The 25524-nt window shown below is 32.6% G+C and overlaps 2 protein-coding genes across 2 annotated transcripts in view; both read left to right on the forward strand.

The window, feature by feature from the left end:
- Positions 1 to 5784, forward strand: part of LOC124367543 (centrosomal protein of 89 kDa-like) — a 28132-nt gene extending 22348 nt beyond the window's left edge. The window contains exon 11 of the mRNA XM_046824476.1: positions 2424 to 5784. Coding sequence (XP_046680432.1) covers positions 2424 to 2538 — 115 coding nt within the window. The 3' untranslated portion in view covers positions 2539 to 5784. The remainder of the gene's footprint in view (positions 1 to 2423) is intronic.
- Positions 5785 to 11888: 6104 nt separating this feature from the next.
- Positions 11889 to 25524, forward strand: LOC124367552 (60S ribosomal protein L14). Its single transcript, XM_046824488.1, has 4 exons — positions 11889 to 11987; positions 20457 to 20558; positions 21037 to 21231; positions 25302 to 25524. Exons 1-4 carry the CDS (start codon positions 11985 to 11987, stop codon positions 25479 to 25481), a joined length of 480 nt encoding a protein of 159 aa, XP_046680444.1. The 5' UTR covers positions 11889 to 11984; the 3' UTR covers positions 25482 to 25524.

The following is a 25524-nucleotide window of genomic DNA, read 5'->3' on the forward strand; positions in this document are numbered from 1 at the left end:
GAAATGCTTCACAAAATAAAAAGTGTAATTATTTGTTTGTTTATGGTTTTACATTAAGTTTTATATATATATATATATACATTAAGTTTTATATACAGGGTGACCGCCGGGAACCGGACGTTTTTTGGAATTTCTAGTGTAAACAAAAAGTGTAATTATTTGTTTGTTTATGGTTTTACATTAAGTTTTATATATATATATATATATATATACATTAAGTTTTATATACAGGGTGACCGCCGGGAACCGGACGTTTTTGGAATTTCTAGTACACGCTCAGCCAAGATGGGAGAGGGGGGAGAGTGTGGTGAATGACCTCGCTATACAATGCCATTTCAGTAGCCATGGAGCAGTGGATAGTGGAGCATCGCATGTTTGCATACGACGCGTATGTGCAAAATGGCGAATCTGTTACAATGGTACAGCGGCTTTTTCGCACTCATTTCAACCTTGTACGCCATGGTACGGTTCCTACCCGCTATACTATTCTCAGGTGGGTTCAACATCTGAGAACGACAGGAGTTATTTTAAAGAAAATATCTCCTGGCCCAAGAAAGACCGTAAGGACGCCGGAAAACGTCGAGAGGGTGAGACTAGCCCTCATTCGGAGCCCAAGTCGTTTAGCAAGAAGACATGCAAGTGAACTAAGGTTAAAGCGTGAATCAGTGCGGAAATTTTTGCAAAGTAATTTAAAATGTCATCCCTATAAAATGTGTGTTGTTCAGAAGCTAAAGGAAAGAGATTACGCTCAGCGAGAGGACTTCGCCGTTCACATGCAAGTGTTCCTCGAAGATAATGACAGCACAATAATCATTATGAGTGATGAGGCACATTTTAATTTAAATGAGAAGTTAACAAGAAAAATCTACGTTACTGGGCAACCGAGAATCCTCGTATAATTCACCAAAAACCTCTCCATTCAGAACGTGTAACTGTGTGGTGTGCGGTTTCCACTTTTGGAATTATTGGTCCATATTTTTTTGAAGGTGAAAATGGAGCCGAACGTTACTCTCACAAGCTGAACACTTTCTTATGTCCACAACTGAGAAGACGAGATCGACAGAAATGAACACGTTTATTTTCAACAAGATGGTGCCACACCGCATACTGCTCACTTGTCAATTCCTGTGGTCCGTCGGATGTTTCCAGGAAGGCTCATTTCCCGTTTCGGCGACATCCAGTGGCCCCCAAGGTCACCAGACTTGACGACTTGTGACTTTTTTTGTGGGGGTACCTCAAATCATGAGTCTACAACAACAAACCTCGCACCTTGGCAGAGCTAAAGGATGCAATCAAAACCGAAGTGGCAGCAATTGATGAAGAGCTTCTCGAACGTGTACATGCGGATTTTCTTAAAAGGTTATAAACCTGCATTCAAGAAAATGGACACCATCTATTTGATGTTATATTCCATAAGTAACATTGTTCTTAAATGGCATGTAAGTACAAACATTTCTATGTAATAAAATAAGTTTTATGTTAAAAAATAAGTGGTTTATGTTTATTTAAAAAACGTCCGGTTCCTGGTGGTCACCCTGTATATATAAATTAAGTGACCAATACTACCATTTTCAAAAGACTGTACAGGCCAAGAGATTTCATGTGGTCTTCTAGATGCATGAGTGGGGACCGTGGCTGGTAAGGAGGGGAAGCGGCGGCGGAAGGGAGCCGGCTCACAGACTGAGTTTGCGACTTTCCCGTTCACTCCACATGACCAGTAGACTACTGCGCATCGTCGGGCCTAGGACCACATGGAATCTCTCGGCCTGTAATCAGTAAACAGGCAGGATAATTTTAGTATGTTGTCTTTTTCTGGCAGAAATATTTGCAGATTAAGACTTTTAATCTTCCATATTTGTCTCAATACTTTTTAACAAAATAATCAAAACTTTAAAAAGTCCATCGCTAAAGTCTTATTTTTTAGCACCAATTCGTTTCTGTATAAGTTAATATAAAGACATTAATAATAATTATGAAAAAATGAACACATAACATAATAATTATGTATTCATGCAATGTAGCAATTTGTAATTCAAAATAAAATACATTTTCAAAACTCTTTTTCAAATTCTCAAAACAAAATGGTTTAGAAGTCCAAAAGCAAGTTGGTAATTAATGTAAATTAGTAGGTGATTGGGAGAGTGTGAGTCCTGCCCATATCTGCTGATGATGAAAATATCAGATCCACTAATCCAAGCTTACATATTAGTTCATTGAACCAACTCTTAAATACAAATAGTAAAGATGATTAATGAGATATTGCAAAGTAAATATTGTAAATGGGAATTCTCAGAAAAAAATTGGACAGTGTAAAATCCTGGTCTATTCAGGTTACTGTAGTTTGTGGAAGAGCTGTATAGTATAAAATTCACATGTTGGCAGGTGCTTCTGTCAAAAGCTAACAAACTTTGATCTGTTAACAGCAAGAGCAAGGAGGAGGTGGAGTTGGTATGGGAGGCGGTAGCAGCAGACACCCAAAGAGTCAAGGAGGCAGTGCGTATCGCAGAGCTACTACCTTCCGATGATGGTGATGGGTAGTCCTCTAGTCACAACTAGTCCACCAATAAAATTGCTCTTTCATTCTTATGTTTCAGGATTGTTTATTTATAAGTATAATACTGTTCTTTTTTTGTCCAACCTTTGTCTCTAGTCAGATATTTCTAGTCATGAAGTTATTTACTTGAAGTGCAATAATCTTTTGATTTGGTAAAGAGTAGATATACCTTTTCATTAATTGATCAATTAATAGAAAATGTTTTCATTGTTATGTCAGATAATAGTTTTTCCGTTATTCATTTTTTTTATTTTGGTACTATTATTACTATCTTCCGAATCAGTACAATACAATGTATATTGTAATGCCAATGAAACATAAGATTTGGTCATAATATTGCCACAGTAGCATATTAAAAAGTTAATTTGTAAATAGAATGGTCACTTTTGCAGCCAGTTCTTGTCTCCTGAAAAGTTGGGTTAGCTCTCTTTAGTTGTTTCATTGGCACATAGATCTATATAGTTTTGATATTTGCAAAGTGGATTTAAATCTATATAGTAAGGAAATAAGTTAATAATCATGTTCCTAGTGGCAAATGTACTGGTTAATTTGTGTTTCTACCGATTCCGTACATTGTTGTTTTACAAATTTTCACTGTTATTTTTTATTGCTTAAAAATTTTGCAAACATGCCACTAATTGTAGATTACAGCAAAACTAACACTTCCAAAGATAGTTTTTTTTTTTCTAATGTAAGTAAAAAAAGTTATTTAAAAAAAGAAGACCAATGGGTGTTTTTCAGTTGTTTGAAATCAAATGTCTAAATAAAATAGTAATTGCATTGTTATTTTGCTCTTTTTACTAAAAACTATTACTTTCTCATGTTCATGATACAGAAACAGACATATAGGTACTATTTGTCATTTCGATGATGAGTCTTCCACCATTTACTAGACATTTCCAAATTGTTTTTAAATATATAAAACAATAATTTAATGTATTTTATTCCTGTTTTAATGTGTCTGGTTTTATATTAGGATTAATTATTAAATTCAATTAAAACTATATACAAAATAAATTGTTAACAGAAAAATAGTATATATACTTTTTTGTAGTAATCAGAGATATGCGATAGGCAAAATATTACATAAAGCAGTATTAGTAACATATAGCAATGTTACTTGGATGTACTTCATAGTCAAGAAGATAAAGAGATTCTTAAGACTCTGTAATATCCTCTATTAAATACATATTGCATATACTACATGGAAAAGTTTTAGAAAATTACCTCTTACAAATCTTATTATAAACCACTTTTAATTTCAATATTGAATTGAGTGTCAATTCTGTCATTTGAAAAAGGAGGCAGTTCCTTGGTTTAAGAAAAAATATTTATGTAAGAAATTGTATTACTTGATACACATTTTGTCAAAATCTTATATTGATCCATTACAAAATTATATACGTACTGTATTATTAATATTTATGGATGAAATAATAGAAAACCAATACTAAAAGAAATATTTCCATAAATATTAAAGTACTATATACTTTTGAAGTCCACTGGATTCATGATTTAAATAGAGAAAAAAACCAATCAGTTAATATTTTTATTTACTAAACCTGTTATATGTACTGAGCTCTATAGGACATGTGGGGTTAAAGATCAGGCAAACTCCGTTACTCTCTGAAGTCAAAAAAAAGGCTGACATTCTCTTGTACATTGCTCAATGTTTTTTTTTTTCTTTCGCCTGGTCTCTTACTCCCATGTCTAGAGTAATGTGCATGTGCATCTCACAACCTATGCTGGCACCTGATCGATTCAATCTATCTCATCAGCAATTGTTTGAAAATAGTGAAGCATTACTAATCATAATTTTGATTATGTTTTTAGGTGAAATATTTCTCATTGTAGTGGAAAAAAGCTATTATTCATTTGACATATTGCCATATAATTATAGATAAATGCCCGATCTCACTTTTTTATTTACTGAAGCACTGCTTCACCCCACCGCTCACCATTGTTAGTAATCTTACCTTGAGACTAACCAGAAGTTACTAGACTGTTTATTTGTACAACTCTCTATTTTTGGTACAGTATATTTATGTTGTAGAAAAATTAAGTTGAAGTTTTAACTTAGACAGCAGAGTGATAGTAAAGAGCACTAATTCAGTAGAATATTATATATTTCACTTTGGACACTTAGAAACGCAGAAAAATCCCTGTCCCAAGGTTTTAGTTATACAGTCATCCTTGTAGTCTTTAGCAAGAATCTTTCTTCATTTTGGCGTCTTTAATTTTAAAGCAAGCATTGGACAATTAAAATAGGGTAACAATTTTACAAGCAAACATTTGTTCAAATTTTTTTATTTCACCCCTTATGGTTTTTACAGAATGTTATGATATAAAATTAATAGTACCACTTAATATGATTTCTCGTATATGTCATGTTTTATTCAGTTGTTTCCATAAGCAGCTGTTAGGTATCAGCTTCTCTTTTTGATATTTTCATCAATCTTTACTAGGATTTAGCTGTTTTCACGCAGTAAAGACAGTTAAATTTGTTGACTTTTCAAAGTTATAGAAATTTATAAACTTGTTAAAAATTCAACATGTCTTACTGTAATTATTATGTTATCAAACAATAAAAAGCTAAATAAATAAAAGTCCAGAATAAATTTAGTTAAAAATGAGATTTCTTTTTCTAAGACAGTGTAACATATCTAAATAATATTAAAAAGTTATAATATTTCATAAACATGGTATCTTATCCAAAAATGTTGGTATTTATAGAAACATAAAACTAAAATATGAATACAAAATAATTTTGGCCAGTAATTAACCTTTAAGATGTTAATGTGACTTATTAGTTAATGGTATGTTTTAGTAACTTTGTAGTTCTTTCTTGTTCTTTTATAATCTAGAAATGTATAATCAAAATATTATTGCTCATAAGGATTACAAAAATATTTTCTAAAACTTACTTTATGAAGAGTAAGTGATGAATCCGTCCCATAGTTATTGTAGTGTTATATTCATATAGATGTAGAATCTAGGAGTAGAATTATGTAGTTATTGAAATGTTTTGCCTAAAAACTGTTAAATCTCAAAATTTTATAGTTGACTTGTTGAAATATAAAGTTTAGTCTGATCTCTTTAGTTACATTGTATCCCCTACAAGTGGTTCATAGAATTATAGAAGTACAAAGACGTTCTAAAATCTTTTATGTACTGCTTTTATATGAATATTATTATTTGTAAATATATTCAAGTAAATATTTTATAACTAAGTAAGTTAGTTCGTTATTATACCTCCGATCCTTGAAATGTAATCTACAAAGAACTATGAAATAGTATAATAGCTGCAAGAGTAGTCTGCATAACACGAATAAAAATTGTAGATGCTCTTATGTTATTGTATATACTTAACTTAATTTAAAATCAAACAACCCAATAAATGTTTTATTTTAATTCGTGAGGCCTTTTGCCGTTGAATAAATCATCTTCAGACTCATATTACTGGAAAAAATAAGTTACTAAATCAAAAACACTTCTTTTACAATTACAAGAAGGTAATGTTTTAATGTTCAGAACCAGAAAAGTAGGTTTTATGTTTTTAATTTATATTGAATTAGATTGTAAACCATAAAAAAGAGAGATGAAGAAAACATGTTTGAAATATTAATAGAAGGAAAGATCGGTCACGGAAAGGCGTGCACTGGACATAGTTTGACAAATGTTAAATTATTCAAATTATGTTCCAGTTGTTTAAAGGAAATTCAAAGTAGGAAGTACCTTAATGATTATAAAACTATTTTTATAAAGAACATCCAAAATAATTTTTTTGAAGATGGCCTCTTTAAAATTCACCATTATTATTTATATTATACAGGGTGTTTCCTAAAGGTGTTCCAATATTGTGTTATTTTGTTCTAGACGTGAAAATGAGCAAGAAACTTCATATGGAGGTTTGTCCTAAAACTTTTAGTTTTCCGTCTATCTTTCTGTATGTGATTTTTACCAAAAAAGTTATATCTTTTATACCAGTAAACATAAAGTTATGAAACTTTGCAGTTGTGTTGGCCTTTTGTATGCCCATTAGAGGATTTATTAAGGATTTATGGTGTCCTCGACATTTCACCGGATCACATGAGAACCAGATAGTCCTTTTGCAGACCATTTGAGGTAATTTTCTCTCCCTCAAGGGATGAATGGAAGAACTTTTTTCCATTACGATTGGAAATGGTATACAGACTAAAAGGGGAAGTGGTGCAGGTATTCAGGAGGAAATCTCTAAGGTTTAAACTTTTTATGGGTGAATAAGATACTATATTCCAGGCAAAAGTCACAGCTGTAATGGAGTGTGCTCATATAAACCTGAAGATAGATGTCAAGGATATGAAAATCTGCATCTTGACAGACAGAACCTGTAAAGTCCTCTTGTGAATTCAGGTCAATGAATCGTCTTGGATTCATACATTGCTGTTTCCAAGCTGGATAGACAACATTCTCAGTCAATGTTGGGTCGCGGGCCATACTGGAATTAGAGGTAATGAGGCCGCTGATGTATTAGCAAATAAGGCACCATCAATGAAGTTCATCGGGCCTCAGCCATTTTGTGGGATGTCCAGGATATGCATGTCAGGTAATCATCTCCTGGGCAAAGGACAAGCATCACGGTAGATGCATTTCCTTGCATCCAAACTTAGGACGAATAAGCTTGTTTTACTCTCTCCTTTGAGAGAGGTTGCCCATGAGACCTTACAGCCGGAAAGAGTGTTTTGCGATGGATAAAAGGGCACTGTGCTCTGAGAAAGTACCTTCACAGAATGTATCTTTAAAGGATACACTATGTGTGGGCAGTATGAGGAGACGGTTGAGCACATAGTTGTTTACTGTGATGAGCTGGTGAGTGAAAGGTCAAAGGAGAGGTGATATCTACGTGATCTCATTGGCAAGGTAAAGCACTTCATTAAGCTTCTTGTACTTACTGCTTCTGGAAAGTAATGAACCTCTCTTCTACTCGATTGGGAAGTACAAAAATCCCTTACATTTGGCTGGCATGCTTAAGATTAAGGACTGTCGCTTTTAAATGAATAAATGGAGACTAAAATATAATTATTTTTGAAATTCTCTCTGCAGCAATAGAACATCTAAAATCCTTAGTGACCAACTCTTCCTTAGAGGGATATAATGCAGGTCTACAATGTGATATGGTTGAAGGATGATCCCATGTATTACTATCACTTCTATTACCATATTAATCTTGACGTGAATGTGAGTTATATTTTAATATTCAAGAAGAGATTAATATCACTCTACAGAGGAAAATTATTTTTAAAGAATATAAATATCCTTTTTTACTTGGTTGTATGCATTTCTTCAGATGGCAACAAGTCAGCTCATGGCGAAGTTCCACCTGATTTGTCTCTTAGACTTCAACAAGAGTTTATAACATTCTACGCGGACAAAGTTTGTGGGTTTGTGCTTCAAATCAACTATTTTCAGGAGTTCATATAATTGTAGAGTGCATGTTGAAGAAAGGAAAGTAACATAAATAAAAAACATCGGAATTCGTAAAAATTGAATCTAACATCCAAGTCAAAAGTTTTATTTGTTATAGATTAAAATAACTTTGCTTCTGTTACATTGTATCATATAAAGGCTATAATCTCAACACATTCTATCATAACTAAAGTATTGGGGTTTTCATAAATTTAAAAACTTTCATAGAGTAATGTCTAAAATTGATACCCATAGCTTTTTCAATATGATAGACTATTTTTGTCAATTACATTCGCTATTTTAGTTTTAAGATATGTTACTAGCTGTTACCTGCATATTCGCATGTGGCGTTTTTAATTTATAGTCCGTAGCCTACTTTATCAAATCACTTATGATTGTTTTAATATAAGTAGGCATACAATCAGATTCATATTATTTCAGTGTACTCGTACATGGTTAGACAACTGAGGAGGAACTAACCCTTATAAGTTTAGCATGTATAAGAGCATTTCTGGTTAATTAATTATATTTCCGATACCACAACTGAGTTTGCCTCGTTGCCTTTAAAAAGAAAATAGATACATAGGTTTCAAAAAACTACTTTGGTTAAAAATCGCTTATTTCCAGCTCTTGTAATCTACTTCAGGTCTAGTATATACCTTGCGCCATAGTTGCGTGTGCCTCGTTATTCAGATGAAGAAAATATATTTACCTACTTAGGACTGAGAAGCCTACTTTGGTCAAAAAGTGCCTACTTCCAGGCATTTAAATTTACTTCTAAGAATGTCCATGTCAAATTTTAAGTCAATCGGTTGAATAGTTTATGCGTAAAAGCAAAAAACTCTTTCGCATGTATAATATTAGTAGGATTATGATTTATATATACAGTTTTAAGTAATTTTAACAAAAATAATATTATCTGTTTTGGCCGTTCTAATATGTAAAGTATGACAATAAATCAAGTTAATTTTACGAACACACTATAATTAAAGTAACGTTCAATAAATTATTAAAACTATTTCATGATGGCCATTACTTCTCATATTTTATAAATTGAATTATGGATCATTTTTAATAGGCTGAGGTGTCTTGCAAACAACAACAAAATTATAAAAAGACGCATGCTACATGTACATAAAAATCAAAGTCAAAGAAAAACTTATTTAACAAGGCTAAGAAGCCCCCTCTAACCCTTAACCTGGGGACCAACGGCTTAACCCTTTGCACTCCCCGTCCGCATGACAGTACTTGTGATTTGCACTCCTCTGGCCACCTCTTATGGCCCAAGGTCATATCCTCTACAACTCTGAATATTTTGTTGTGAGCCGTGTCGTTGCACTCCTCTGTCCATATGTAGTGGCCGATGCTAAAATGCTCCTAAACTCCTCTGGCCACCTCTTATGGACAGTGACATTTAACTATATTACATTTTTTGTAAATAATTCTGTTATATATATAATGTTCTGCCATATCTTGGCTGATTCTAAACTATATAATCAACAAGATTGTACAATTTTTTGGGGGAAATGTTATTTATCTGTTTCTTGAAATACAAAATAAAATAACCCTTTCTATTGATGACTAGAATATAGATGAATAAAATATTTTTTAAATAGTTTTATTAATTTTTATGCCACTTATTTAATGTAAAACAGCAGTAATAAATATGAAATAATATTTTTGAAGTCTGTTTTGTAAGATGATTGCCCGCTGAAACTCAGCTGGCAATTATCAGCTGGGTGACTCATGACTATTTAAACAAACCCAAACAATTACCTTCCAGTGAGCTAACGTTGTTGTGACAACCAATGAGATTCTTGTTTTTGCTTGTATGTTATTTTCGTTAAGATATTTTGTCACAGTTTGATGACGTAGTTCTAAATAATTTAAGGTTTCCATGTTTTCTTCTGTGGGTCGTCCCCCCATGGTTGGCATGTCATGGTAATAGCAAGGAAAAATAGTTTACATAGCCATATGACACTGTGCAAAGTTTATAGATGTTATCTGCTATGGTTTGTAAATTATTAAGCCGTACCCAGACTTTTCAAACACCTATATATATATTAAAATTTGCCTTAGAATTAACTACTTATATCTGTGGATTTGCTTGTAGTAATTTTGCTTTTTACCTTTAAAGAAATATATCTAAGACTTTTATTTTTAAATCCATGCAAAATATATTAAATAATCAATAAGAGAAAAATGAAAGCAACGCTTTAGCATAAAACGATCATTTAAAATTGTCCTTTTAAAATGCCCCTTTAAAATCTCCTGTTGTTGTGATTGTGAATAACATGTCAGAGTGGAACAGACATCTGGCACCATCTATATTCAGTGTAGTAGAGAACATGACCTTGGGCCATAAGAAGTGGACTGAGGAGTGTACGGACACAGCTGCTCCGAGAATTCACAGAGTGCAACAGGTAAAGCACCATGTCCACCTCTTAGGGACTGAGGAGTGCAAAGGGTTAAACGTGACTTCCGAACCTGCACTAATGGCCGGGCAGGCGGACTGCTTACAAGGATAGGATCGCTATTAGCGGTCACCATTCAAGCAGCAGCCTCACTCGACGTTGTTTGATTTGGTTATCTCGCAAAAACCGCCGTACCCGCTACACTACGCCATTGGCAACATGCACTTTATTATAAAGTAGTCTAACACTGAAGCTTTAATTAATACATCATAATTTAGCGCCTTCAAATAGTGTTTAGCTATTTAATATACGCAACTGTCTCGTAATTGCTGTTTATAATGTGCATGTGCTTTAAAAACTTATCTTTGGCTGCGTCGACTGATAGCGAGTTACATAAATGGACAAAGCATATAAACCTTATCCGTGGACAAATACATATACATACAAATTGTCATAATAGTTGGTCAATTAGTTTTTGAGTCTATCAATGACATATATACATACGTCCTCTTTTATATAGATAGACTAGGTTTTTGTTTTGAATTGTTCAAAGATAAACATGTAAGAATGTGTTATTATATAAAATTTGTAAGAGTAAAGAATTAATTAACTTTTGGATTTAAATGCTTGAAATATGTTGCTTTTTACATGTTCTGTCATATTTTATGTTGTTTTTAAGAGATAAGTTTCTAGTGCAGTCTAGTTGAGGAAACACTGTAAAATGATCTGTCACTGAGAAATGTTTTCAACATGTTCATGAAATAATTTGTGGATAGGCCTTTCTTCATAAGCGGTTGGGTTTTTTGTGTTATGATCGTGAACTGGTATGTTAAGATTGTTCGTGTACGATGTTAGTTGAAGAAATGTGGGTTAGGTTTGAAAACAAAATTTGGATTAGCTGTTATAAATAAACTCAAAGATTATAAAATAGACAGATATGGAAAAGTAATAATACTCGAACGTATGTCTACTAGTCTTAGATAGGTTCTCTTTAGACCCAATATGGTTCGGAATGTTTTTTGCATACAAAAATATTTATTTGGTCAAAAAATGTCTTCTCCCCAAATAAGAATTGCATACACAAGTTCAGAATAAAAATATCCTTAATAGAAATGTTAAAGGCATTCGTGAGTTTATACATTGCGACAGTTTTCATAGCTTAATGAGGAAAGGCCTAAACCTAGAAGTTATTTTCTTTATATGCATATATATTTTCATATTAAAATCAAGGTCCTAAAAGCAAACTGATTCTATAACATAAGTATAATACAAATAAACAACAGAGATTAATCATATAAATGAAATTTTCATTTTCTATGCTTGTTTAATTAATTGAAAAAGCATAATTAACCGAGTTACACATTATAACTTCGATCATTAATAACTTGTGTGGGTAAATATTGCAAAAATTACATAATTATAGTACCAACTGTTTACAGTACAATAAATAACAGGAGTGTATCCGGTGGAGAAATCCTACCGGCAGTATTCTCACCGCCTCTTGAAAGAATAAGTCAACTCCATCCTTTTATTTCCGTTTGTATATCGTCCGTCGGCCGTTCGGCGAAATCATGGTAACAAATTTCTATTATTTAATTTTTTTAAATTATGTGTTATTTGTTTTTGGTTTATCTCATTATTAACTCATTATTATAAATTGTATAATTAAAATCTAAACATAACGAAACTCCAGATATGAAAAGAGGGCAGTCTTTTTTGATGTTAGACATGCCACATGTTATAGTTTATGTCACACTAATTCAGATACGATTATTAAATATGACCTTATCTTAATTAACACTATTCTTTTCCATATTAAATGTTGTCTTGTACTTAAAATAGGTACCCTATTATACTAAAGGGGCAATAAATGTTGCACTACTATACTAAGTTCCTAACCTCAAATGTCTGTGTAGCCATTAACCAGCGCAAATAAAGCTTACGTTCTCATGTTTAAACCTGAGAACATCGTTATTGATATATATATATAGGTAATGGCTAAATATAGCAGGGAATATGTAGGTATAATACTAAGAATGCATATTCTCTGGATGTTGTAGGTAGAGTCTTAGCTCTATCTCTATCATACACCAAGCTAGCCTAATTTTGTCCCCACACTCCTAATGCTGTTTTTACAGTTTCAAAGGAAATATTAATACATCTATGGTTTGAGTTCTGTATCAGGCTACCAATTTGATTATAATGCCAAACAAAAACCTACGAATTAATTACAATTAGTAGGGTGACTCAATATCTTGTTTTTACCATGACATCTAGGCCATCTCAGAAAATTGTCACGGGTCACCTAAAAGTGCTTTAGTTTAGTTTTAACCCTAGAACTGTTAATCGACAAAATTTTGTTAATCGGTCAATGCCGCTTCTGTAGTGTTAACCGTCAAAATTTTGTCGGTCAAACATTCCCTCGTATAATTACTTTTTACAATATACTCCGGTAACGTATCGATACAATTCATGCACCATTGGATTCGGGAAGAAAAATGCTAGGGAACAGATGAGTTTTATTCCTCTTTTTATTATGGTTATGACGTAGCAAGCTTGTCATTTTGAACGTAAAAGAAAACGACGCAGTTTGTTGTGACCGCCATATTGCCGCTGCCGTTCTGTATCACTTTCGTGCCGAGCTATGGATATTTGTAAGTTTTAATAGTTTTACGCGTGTTTTAGTGTCGTATTTAATGTGTAGTGTGTTGTTTGATGTCGTAGTAGTGTAAACATATATATTTTAGAATAAATCAATTTCTATTTACTGAAATATGTTTGAGAAATTACCGGCTTTGTGTAGGCTATGGCAAAATGACTTGGCTAAAATTCATTTCACATAGTTTGTTATTGTTTTCACTTACTAAACGTTATTTATAGCACTCTTTTAGCTCTGAAGTAACTATTTATTTTTTGTAAATAGATAGTTTTCACAATAAAATATATATTTCCTGTAATTTCTTTGGTTATATATAATAACTGTTTGGGTTATTCTATATTTTTTCAATATATTAAGTTATATTTATAGTTTTCTAACTACATAATATTTCCTATTACTTATAAACCATAAATTTATAAATTTTGATATAGTACAAGCTTTAGAAACGATTTTATATTTTGCTGAATGAAAATTTTTCGCAAAATTTTTGAATAATGGCAAAATTTTACTTTTTTTTACTTTTCAAAAAATAATTTATGGTAATTATTTCATTAGTACTGTATATTCTATTTTATTCTAAGTAATAAAATATGCAATATAACATGTATTCATAGATAAATGTATTAGCAAAACTTGTTTTACCAAAGTCTTACGTGTACACCCGATTTTCAGAATTTATACGCATCGCTGCTTTTTGTTCTATATAGCTTTATGATGCTTTCATAAATGTGTATAATGTTTATGTTTTTCTGAAACTAGATAAAATTTGACACAGAATGGCTATCTCACTTATAAATATTTCTCACTATAACTTCATTTGTTAGGTATGGTCCCCCCCGAATTTAAGAAATATTTTTCGTAAATTTTATATTTGATTAAAAAAAGTGTTTATTAGAAAATTTTGTATGGTTAATTTTACAATATAGTGCAATTCTACGTTTAATTCTGAACACAAAAATATATACTCTTATTTATATTGCTTTTATTTTATAGGCTATTTTTAATAATTTTTTTTTAAAAACCTTGCGCGAAGCTCCAAAACAGCCCGACACTACAGGATGAAATGACCGCCAGTTCTAGGGTTAATCCTCCAATAAATTCCATAATTTTGTATTAATGTCAAACATTTATAAATTGTATTTTTCTTCAAGTTCTAAGCTATTTTTTACTATTAATGTACTATAAGAGGTAAATGTAAATATATATTAACCCTTTGAGTGCCGGAGCATCGCTATTTGCGATCCTGCGTTATATGCAAGAAATGCTATTTGTGACTTCTGCAGTAACGCTTATATTTTATATAGTATTTATCTAAATTGGCTCAATGACTATACATACGCATTCCAAAGGCTTCAACGTAACTTTTGATGTAGGTTTTGTTGCATTCTGGTTAGATTCTGATTTTTACAGCGGTTGTAAAGTGAGCACGTCACTCGAGTTTAGAATCGACCACTACACGGACGAGCCGTCACATGTTTTGTTTGCACTGGTGCTTATTTCACAAAATGATTGTAAATATTGAAAGTTTTCTGGTGTTAGTATTTTCAAATTATTTTGTTTGTGTATGTTGTTCTAGTCTGTGTGTAAGTAGAACAATGACTTGACCGTGAGTTACAGTGATTGTAAGCAGCTAGTACTTTACTATATACATTTGTATAGTTTTTATGTTTGTTAGTGATATTCATAAACAATGAGTCATAAAAACATTGCTGACAATGAAGACCTAGTATTGCAGGCATTAGATTTAAGCATTAGCAGTGTAGACAATACACAGTGTTAGGTTAGGTTAGAAAATTTCTAGTTTTGTAGGCCTAGTGGTTCATATTTTTATACTTATTTTCCAAACTTGTTTATAAGTATAAAGATAGTTTTTATATGTGTTTTTGTAAAGAATTAAATGGAGTATAAGATAGAATAACCACAGTAAAAGTGAAAAATAAAATATTTCAATAACACTAAGTTGTGTCAAAATAAAAAAACGGTACTTTGGGATTATACCGACCACACCAGTATGAAGAACACAAAAATAGAAATTTATAGAAACAAACATGATAGAACGAAAAAACAACTCTTCAATTACAAAATTACAAACTTACAAGCATTTCCAGGTATTGTGATCGGTATTGTTGTCGCTGTTATCTTATCTTTCTCGAGAATCCTGATTACGGCAGGCCGCGCGGCATCACGTGATTTGCACGGTACATCATTGCCTTTCCATTACAATTCAATTTATATTTCTGATTAGCCCCTCTAGAATTTGATATTTTACTGATAGGTACTATCTCGAGGGATGTTTTTCTTTCGTCGACATCAGCGCGGGGCAGCACCGAAGGTGCTGCCGAAGCCCGCGCTGATGGCCGGAGGCACTCGCATTTTGGGTGGCGGAATGTGATCAAGAATAAAAACAAGTTTTGAGTGTTTTTTTAATAAAAAGTTTAGTTTGGTAAATGTTTGTTTTTGTTGAATTTTTGTGTTTGGAGAAATGTAGAGGTAAAACACGGAAGTACAACAAAGCGATGCACCAGCTGAACGGGCGGCGAGACTCTGCAATCACGTTATCTACTAGACGCTCGACTTTGACCTCTGTCTGAGGATGGGGAGGTGTTTGCGATAAGACAATTCCTGTTTTATATTGACGAAATATTGTTCTACGCTAATCTAGTAATCAGTAGAAACGAAATGTGAAATAACAATTCATGTCTGGGTGTGGTCGGTATAATCCCAAAGTACCAAAAAAACAAAATGTTTTTGCTCACAAAATTTGTGTTAATTTTTTTTTTATTGGTATAAAAACGTTAAATAAGTGATCAATGTATTATATTTATAAAGAAAATATATTTATCTGAAAAAAAAAAACCCCAGGACATTATACCAATAAATAATTTTGTTATGAATTTTTAACCACACCCTTGCAGAAACAGGCATTTTCGCTCGGCATTTTGTGCATACCATAAATAGCAAAACGCCGTGGCACTCGCAAAGGGTTAAATAGGGCATTTTAGTTAAAATTAGCATATTTTATTGATAGTAATATAAAAAAACTACCCTACTCTTCATTGATCTACATTCAAATTCATGGTAGCCTACAATCTAATAAAACTAAAAAATTAAAGAAACACTTATTATTAGAGTGTTCTCTTATCTAAGGTTTCATAGATAAGGTCTATCATCTGGGCAGACTATGGATGTATTTGGTTATTGCTCTGTAGGACATGCAGGTGGATGGAGCTAGATTAGGGCGTCCCTCCTCTCCTGTGCGAAATGTAGCTTGTCTTCAAATACTTCCTAGTCAAATGATAAGTAAGAAGTGTGCCCCTTTCCTAAGGCTTTTTGTGAATTTAAAAAACTCCAAGAGATGACATATAATTAAATTTAGGATATAATCGTGTTTTGTGTTTAGGTCAAAGTCTTATCAATCAAGCATGGGAAGGGTTAAAATAGGTTATAAAAATCTTGCTCAATTATACACACGTCATCCAAACATGGAAATGTGGTTTTTTGTTAAACATCTGCAGTTTAATTGCACTACTTCGTTAATCTTTTTTTGCAGCAGTCATGTAAACTACTTACTTGTGCTTGTCAAGCCTCATCACTATCACGTTACTGTCGAAACAATATGTTGTTAGTAAAGTTTCATGAGGAAAGTTAGTTCTAGTTATACATGTGTTCACGTGTTAATTAGGTAGTTGTATTGTATTGACCTATAAAACCAAACTGCTTAACCCTGTTAGGACTAGACCAAAATTTGACATGTGCAAAGAAAATTTTTGTGTTTTTCTGGCCATGCTCCAAGAACTGTGCATATTAAAAATGTGCGATTTTTCAAGCGTTTGAGAGAAAAATCATATCTTCAGAACTAATTATTGTACAGATTTGGTTTTAGGCTTAAATGTTTATAATTAAATTGTTCATTGTGAAAAAATAAATTTAAGTCATTATAGAGCAAAAACCAATTTGATTTATCTGTTTATCAAACAAAAAAAAGAAAAGAAATTAATAAAATTGAGTTTGATCTTTAATAACTACCAAAAATAAGAATAAATTATCTGTGGGAAATGGTATTTATTAGTTCTACATATAGGCCTAATTCTCTATAACTGTTGGAATTCTCTATAAATTTGAAAGTCCTGGAATAAAAAATAAAAAGTTGTAAATTCTTAACCCTTTTAAGGCCAATGACCAATTGAGTTGCACTAGCCTCAAAGGCCAGCTCCTGATATTGCTCAGGTACCTTGAAGGCCAGGCTATTTTTGTTCCTTTTTGCATAGTTTTAGTAAATAAGCTGTAACTTCCATATTGCTTAGTAAAAACTGATAATTCTTTTTTTAATTTGTTTTTTAAAATTATAGGCTTAGACAGGAAACTACAAGGTTGGTCATATAAAATAAAAAATATTTTTTACATACATGTTTGTATGTAAAATTTGTAAGTGTAATTTACTTTTTTTTGTTTTAACACCTCATAAAAAATACAAAAGATTGTTTTGCACCCAAGTAACACATATTTTCTAAAACTACATACTATTTACAACAAACATGCCAATTTTCAAGTGCTTATCAATAATAAAAGTGAAGTAGGCACGAATTATTCAAAATCTGCATCTGCAGCTTATTTGTGAAAATTGTAGAAAAGCTAGTCTTGTCTTCAGTTTATACACAAAATATCTTTTTTCTCCATACAACTCACAAGAATCCATACAAAATAAACCCTAAACACTGTTAGTAGTAGTTAAAACGTTCATTCATTTTCTAATTCATCTTCAGAATCATCATCGTACAAAGCATCTAAATCACTATCACCTAAATCCCCAACACCGTCAACAAATTGAACACCTGTACCACTAGCAAGTAAATTGTTTACTAAAGTGATTTCACTTGTAGGTGATTTGCCTCTCGTTCTTTTGCTCATATTTACACTTAATAGTTCACTGCAAATACTCAGAAATACCTATAACATCGCACATAATTACTGAATTGCATCTACAAAATATAACCACAACAACTTTAACCTATACACCACAACGCCGGTGTAGTAAGACAGACGATTTCATAGAAATGCATAGATGTATAATAATAGAAATGATGCAAGAAACGGGAATGTTTGCGTTTACTCATGAAGCCCATCTAACCCCAAACAAGAAGATATCATGGTTGGTGGCATTTGGAAAGTTTACTGGCCAGTAAACCGAAAATAATGGACGGCTACCTATTGTAGCCGTTGGCCGCGAAAATGAGGCTGTTCTTCAAATCAAAAACACTGTTTTTATACACTTTACACTATTTACAATATTTACAAAACGACTAGAATTCCTTAGCCTAGTCCTATTTACACTTATGTTTCACAAGACAAAGAGAGTGGCAGCCCTCCTTGCAATTAGAACATACAATTCAGATAATTGGTTATTCACAATAAATAGTCACTTATAAAAAATAACTTAACTGAATACGCTGAACTCGATAGAAGAAGAACAAACCACATGCGAACTCAACGTTCTCTGCCGGCTGCCATAAACAAACACAGCTGACAACATTATAATGCAACATGGCCGTAAATATTTTTTTTCTCCAAGCTGGTGATTCCAAAGACGTTTAAAATTTGATATCATAGTAAGAAACACAGGGAATAGAAAAATAGTATATTTATTCCATATAGAAGATAAAAATATCTCTTAAAAAATATGAAAAGTCCGCTGGTGATTGACCAGACGGTTGGTCCTTTTCGCATAGTTCACTGCCGGCGATAAATCAGACGACTGGTCCTTTTCGCTTAGTACGCCGCCAGTGATAAATCAGACGGTTGGTCCTTAAAGGGTTAAGCATGATAATAGTAAATTCTAGATCAAACCCTCTGTAATAATTTTGATATGTTACTAGTAGATCTCAAGGGGTGTTTTTCATTCATCACAATCTGTGCAGAGAAACATGTTAACCTACAGTGCTGCCACAGCCCTCTAAAGTTTAGACTTTTTTGTATTTCTAATAACTAAATGTAGTGAAATTATACTTGTGTAATATTTAACCCTAGTTCACAGGAATGTTTAACTTTTAAACTAGTGGTTCCTTTTTTCACCTGATTTTTTTTTAATCATCAAAACTACATAATCTATACATTATAGGCTAATGTTTATATTTTATTTTCTAAGAAATGCAGTGCTTGTCTAAAAATAAAATATTTTTATTTTAGATACAAAAATTTAGATAAAATTCTATATTTGAATTGCTTATGATGAATTTAAATAAACTTAAATACTTAGAATAATATCCCTCGAGATAGTATTTAAATTCAAGCTTCCAATATCGTTTCCTTTTGGGTGGTAGAAAACAAAAACCGATCGTCAAAATGGCATTTAAATTTTCACAGTAAGTCAAATAAATTTTTTTCTTTCTTATAATGTAGTTTTTTAAAGTTCTTGGTAAGAAACCCCCTTCCAAAGCTAGTGGCCTCCAGATAATACTAAAGTACCCATAAGTACTAAGAAGATGTATTGAGATTGAGCCAAAAATAAATTAATCCTGTATGTATTCATATATATTTTAGTGTTCCTATGTGCACGTCGCCCTTCCGTTACATGTGTTAAGAGCAGATATGTTTTATGGTTGCCAAATTTCAAGGCTTAAGTTAATTTAAATAAGTAAGTTTATTTATCATGCACAGGTGATAAATAAAACTTATAAATATTAATAAAAATATATTACATATTTATCCTATAGAGGATTCCAGAAATATATTTCATAGTCTATCCATATATTGATATTATTTCTACTAAAGTAGAAAACCATATTTATTTTGTTTGCACCTTTGTTGTTTTTATTTTTATAATAACATTTATCATAAAATATGTATATTTATAAAACGTTAATATGTGATAAACGTTTACAAAACTATTCTAAATAGGCCTAGCCATATTAATTGGCCTTAGTTATTAATAATACATTAAATTTTTCCAAATTGTTTTCTGAGCGGATTTTATTGAGTAATAAGGATATCAAGTAACTATTATACCTAGTGGTAGTTCTGAGGGGTTGTTGGTTTAACATCAATTTCTTTCATATGTTAATATGACAACCAGACAGTTGTGTCTGGAAGCTATTTTTGACATTGCTGAGCGTTAGGAGGCTTCAGAGTATTATCTGTTATCGCTATCATTCGGGATACAGTCAGAGAGTTGTTCAGATACTAAATATATTTTGTTTGTCCGAGTTAAACTAATGAAAACTCATCTAAGCCAACTGTCTGACTGTTGAACTTACCCAAATATATATTTAAAATAAATATAATTATATCAATAAATCAAAATACATCAATCGACCACAAACTTAATAAAAATAAAATTCTCGGGCTCATATTACTACTCTAGATTTCATTCCATAACTTTTTGTTACAGCCCTTCAAAAGATTCGTGGAGACAGGCCGAGTGGCCTACATTGCAGAGGGCCAACATAAGGGAAAATTGTGCTCAATTGTTGATGTGATCAACCAGACAAGGGTAAGCCTGATATTTAAGTACTCTTAGCCCATATAGCCCAAGTCTAAAGTGTTTTGTATTCAGATAGACTAAATTAAAAACCTGTCTTCAATAAAATCTTATCAGATGGTCAGTCTAAACTATCACATATTTCAAAACCAAAGATGTTTCATGCAACTGTTTTATGCACAAATCTGCATTCAGTTACACTATTTATGTACAAGTTATATTTATTTGAATGTATCTTGTGTTGTGTACTTTTTATTTTATGACAAATCCATCCACTACCACGGCCAAAAATGGCACCATAACCGTAAGGCCACATGAATTTGGATTGAATTGGCAGTAGGATATAAAACCAATTTTTTTTATTTTAGTCAAATTTGATTTGTCTGAATAATGAAGTTACATCTTCAGTAGTTAAGATGAAGTGGTGGGAAGCTCAATTGGGAAAAAAAAAAAAAAAAAAGTTAACAATGAATTAATTGGATGTTGACAGGCTCTTATTGATGGACCAGAGACTGGAGTACCGCGAGGTCAGATCAGACTAAACCAGTTGCATCTGACCAAGTTCCGGATTCGCTTCCCATACACAGGTTCTACAAGAGTTGTCAGGAAAGCGTGGAAGGATGGCAAAATTGATGAGAAGTGGAAGGAGAGTGTTTGGTATCAGAAGGTTGAAGCAAAGAAGAGGGTAAGTAAGGTTTTTTTTTTTAATTTATAAAATTATTTAGTTTATTTTTCATTATTTTAGTTAAACTTTTGTTATTGTTTGTATGAACTTTTTTAATTAGAAGAATATAATTTAAATGTTAAGTGTGTCAAAATAAAAAAAATAAAACCTCCCTGAACTACAAATGTACAAACAAAAATATACAGTATATACATATGTTATAAAAGTACATTTTTCTACTGTTTAAAAGAAATCAGTAATTTTTCATTGCACCTTTTCTTCAATGGCTTTCTTTCTTGCATATTCAAGCCACTTCCTCGAAAACATTACATCGACTGCTTAGAAGTCGCCTGTTGCTCAACATAGGTTGTAGCCAGTTGCAAGGCTGCTGCTCCCTCTGCATGACTCATTTTACCCTTGTCGGCCACCCCATAAAATATCTTTCTACAATGTTTTCATTGTGAGGCAATCGTCACTAAGTCACTTAGGATTTCTGACCGTTTCTCTTTTTCGTGTTCAAAGTCAGTTATTCCAAGATCATTTCCATCTATTTCGAAAGCTTTTTCAATGTCTGGCCACACTTTTCTTTTTGATTTTATTATTGTCAAGACTTTTATTCTATCATACATAGGCCTTGGCCACCATGAAAATGATGTCCTTACTTTGATTGTCTTTAACACTTGCATTATTAGGTCAGTTTTTTATCATTTTCTAGCTTGAATAGAACTTTTGAAAGAAGCTTTCTACAGTACTTCCTTTTTAACACATTCAATGCCCTCCTGATCCATTGGCTGTTGGCGACGTTGTCATATTGGGAGACAAAAAATACAGTTTTGCTCTCATGTCCAGTTTATCTAAGTGGGTAGGCGCATTGTCGAGAACGAGAAGTATGCCTACCTGTTTGGGACTGTGCCTGTCTGAGAACAGGATGTTTCAAATTATAAAAAAATAACTACTTTAAATAAAAACTTTTAATAAATATTCTATCTAAGCCGATTTCTGCGGAGAGAGGAGGAATCAGCTGAGCATATTTGGCTAAACTGTCCGCTATATCAAAAATTTGGAAAAGATTCTTGGGGGCATATCTCCTCAGCCCCAAGGACATCAGAGAACAGGAGCCCTCAAATCTGATCGGTTTCTGTAATAAAAGTGTCAGATTCTGAGGACACAAGTATAAGTGAGGGAGGCGCAAAGGTCCTTTTAGGACTAAGTACGGAGACAATTCGTCTCTTTCCCTCAGGATTAAAAAAATAAAATTAACCCTATTTCTGTGACCAGTAGGACACTGGTAGCTTTGACTTGTCCAAGTTTTTAAATGTCCTGGGTTTTGCTGACTTGCCAATGACCAAGGAAGGTAGTTTGTGGGTGCCTGATGCATTGGAACAAAAAGCCACTGATTTTTTTTTCTTGCTTCGAACGTTAAAGCCAGGAGCAGACTTTTCTGTTGCCACAGCCAATGTTTTAAAAGTTTGAAGTTTAACCTAGTTACGTCAATATTGTATACTTGTTCTGGGCTTAAGTTATTGCTGACAATAACTTTTTCTAGCTATTTTGTAAACTCGCGGCTGCCGGGTCTGCTGATAACTTTTCTGTAAAAAGCTAACGCTGTGCCTATATTTCCAGCGTGAAAGTCAATCATCGCTACCCACAAATTTTCCTTCCCCTTGAAGTTTATTTTTTGGGATAACAGCCTTTTCTTGTAAAACTGCGCCATAGAGCATCATCAACTAACTTATTGTTAGGTTTCTTTAAAGTACAACGATATACCGAGATACAAGAACTTTGTCCGTTTCAATCTGTGTACAAAAAGTCTCAATTGATTTTCTGTTTTGGCGCCAATCATTTACCGTGCTTTTACCGACTCCTAGTTCACTATAAATACTTTGAACCTATTCATCTTTGTCTATTCGTTTAGTGGATTTTTAGTGTGGATGGATCATTTCCGATACTTGATACTGGGGCTCTTTTTACTCGCAAAAATATTTTTGAACTTTCCTTATGAACAAATGTAGATAGATAACCAAAGTAACAATATACTGTTGTTTAACAAACAATATTTTAGCCATAATTAGTATTTATTTTGACTTATCATCGAGATAAATAAATATCAAGTCCATCATAGATGTGCTCCATCTATTCGTGGACAAAATCGATTGGCAGTATTCAACACTAATTGGTGAAACGAGTTTTTGTAGTTTTGTATATAAAAACTATTTAGAAACATATAGAACAGAAATACCGGGATTTCTTAAGAATATTTAAATTGACGTTCATATTTCTATGTCTATATTTGTCAACACCATTGTGTCCCTTGGTGCTATGTGCTGACATTCTGCTCAGCGGAAATCAGGCGATTGCTAATCTTTATTTTAGTAAATTTTGTACTTTGTGTCGTTGTATAAATATTTTAGTAAATTTTGTACTTTGTGTCGTTGTATAAATAGATTCTATAACATGTAAATACATCCATACATTTTTACTTACATGGAATATATTCTGGAAGCTCATTTATAATCTACTATTTCTATAATTTAAAACGAGAATCTCTGCAAATTACTTTGAAGTAGCGGGGTATTCTTATGTTTGTTTCCCTCCTCCCCCAAAAAAGGATAAAATAATTAAGTAGAGTTCAGACAAAAGTATTTGATGAAGTATCAGATGGACCGACCGCGTTTACCGGCAAAATCATTGTCTCGTACTGAAAGTTCGTCCACTGTATACCTCTGACCCACAATGCTGGACTGCAGTCTGCCTCACGGTAATGCTATGTTGGTAATTATTTTTGTTATCTTTGTTTATTCCATATTGGATATATGTATTTTCCAAACATCACAGAAAGGAAAGTTATTAGGTATACACAATGTTTCATCAACACATCGAAAGGCACAGGCATCGAAAATAAAGAGTCTGAAATAGGTAATAGCGATAAATCGTTACCGAATTTCTCGCATATCGCTAGCGACAAAATGTTAAGAGCAACACAGCTGGTAACGATAAACCGTCACCATTAAACTCGATCTAAGGGTTAAATACAGTATTACAGTTGTTTATTTAGTTTGAAAATTTACTAAAGAATCAGAAATTTTCGACCAGGAAAACCGGGGATTTGAAAAGAGGTTTTGAATGGCCAGCCTGACTGTTCATTGTGAACAAAATGATACCAAATACAGTTAGGTGTGCATTAAAAAAACTACTTTTACAAATTTTAGAAAGAAAGCTTGTAAAACTGGAAAAAACTGCTTGGCGTTTAGTAAGGAAAGTGCTAAGGGCAGTCATGATGTGTACCCGAAGCGCAATAGGGGATTGTTTATTGGAAAGATAAACGAGTAATAACTGTGCTTACTACAAAGTACAACGTAAGTAAAGATCATTTGGTTGATGTGCCTAGTAAAGTTCAGAATTCGCCCCTATTCCAAAACCTAAAACTGTGGCAATGTAAAATTTTTAAAAAATTGGATCGACCAATTAATTTCTAACTTCCATTTTATGAGAATAACAAAAAGTGGTACTGAAAGTTTTTTTTTTTCCGTGGCTCTTGTGAATTTCTGCTTTGTTTTACAAATATGTTCCAGAACAACAGTTCAATGACTCACAAGATATTCCAATACCAGCTTATTGAGGATTTACATTTTCAAATTCCATGTAATAATAATAATAATATTCTATGTAAGGCCTTAGTAATGGCCTTATTAATTAAAAGTAAATTATGCATGGAATTAAATTTACTCTCATTTGAAAGTAACTTTGAGCAAATTTGAAAATTATTGCAAAATAATTCTTTTAGGTGCCTTAAGTGAAAAAACTCATTTAACTTTGTTTTAGTAGTAGAATAATAATGCTGATTGAAATACAGGGTTGTCTTGTATATTAATAATCTTTACATATGTATAGTCCGGAAATATTTATTTTTCGCTTATTAATTTGTATTTCCAGTCAAGCCTACAATGCTGTGTCTTCCCAATTCCGACATGTGACAGGCTATATATGAAAAAAACTCAATAAACTATTGAGGTCACTACTTCCAGTATAGTTTACCCTATCAAAATTTATATTTGTAAATGCTCCAGACTAATCAAGGTCTCTTGTTTTAGAGGGCAGAACTGACAGACTTTGACCGGTTCCGGCTAAGGTATGCTCGCAGGATGAGGAACAAAATCCGTTCCCGTGTCTTCTTCAAGCTGAGGGCTACCAAAGGAGGCAGACCAAAAGGTGACAAGAAGGCAAAAGCCGTGAAGAAAGTAAAGAAAGCAGCACCTCCCAAGAAGAAGTAAATTTAAATGTTTTTATCATAATAAAAAAATTTGTTAAAATTTG

Source organism: Homalodisca vitripennis, chromosome 1 (genome assembly GCF_021130785.1).
Source record: "Homalodisca vitripennis isolate AUS2020 chromosome 1, UT_GWSS_2.1, whole genome shotgun sequence".
NCBI lineage: Eukaryota > Metazoa > Arthropoda > Insecta > Hemiptera > Cicadellidae > Homalodisca > Homalodisca vitripennis.

Bases quoted from the DNA above. Each gene is read 5' to 3' on its own strand.
- LOC124367552 (XM_046824488.1), top strand. The intron at 20,559-21,036 runs GTAAGCCTGATA...GGATGTTGACAG, and splicing joins ATGTGATCAACCAGACAAGG to GCTCTTATTGATGGACCAGA. The intron at 21,232-25,301 runs GTAAGTAAGGTT...CTCTTGTTTTAG, and splicing joins AGGTTGAAGCAAAGAAGAGG to AGGGCAGAACTGACAGACTT.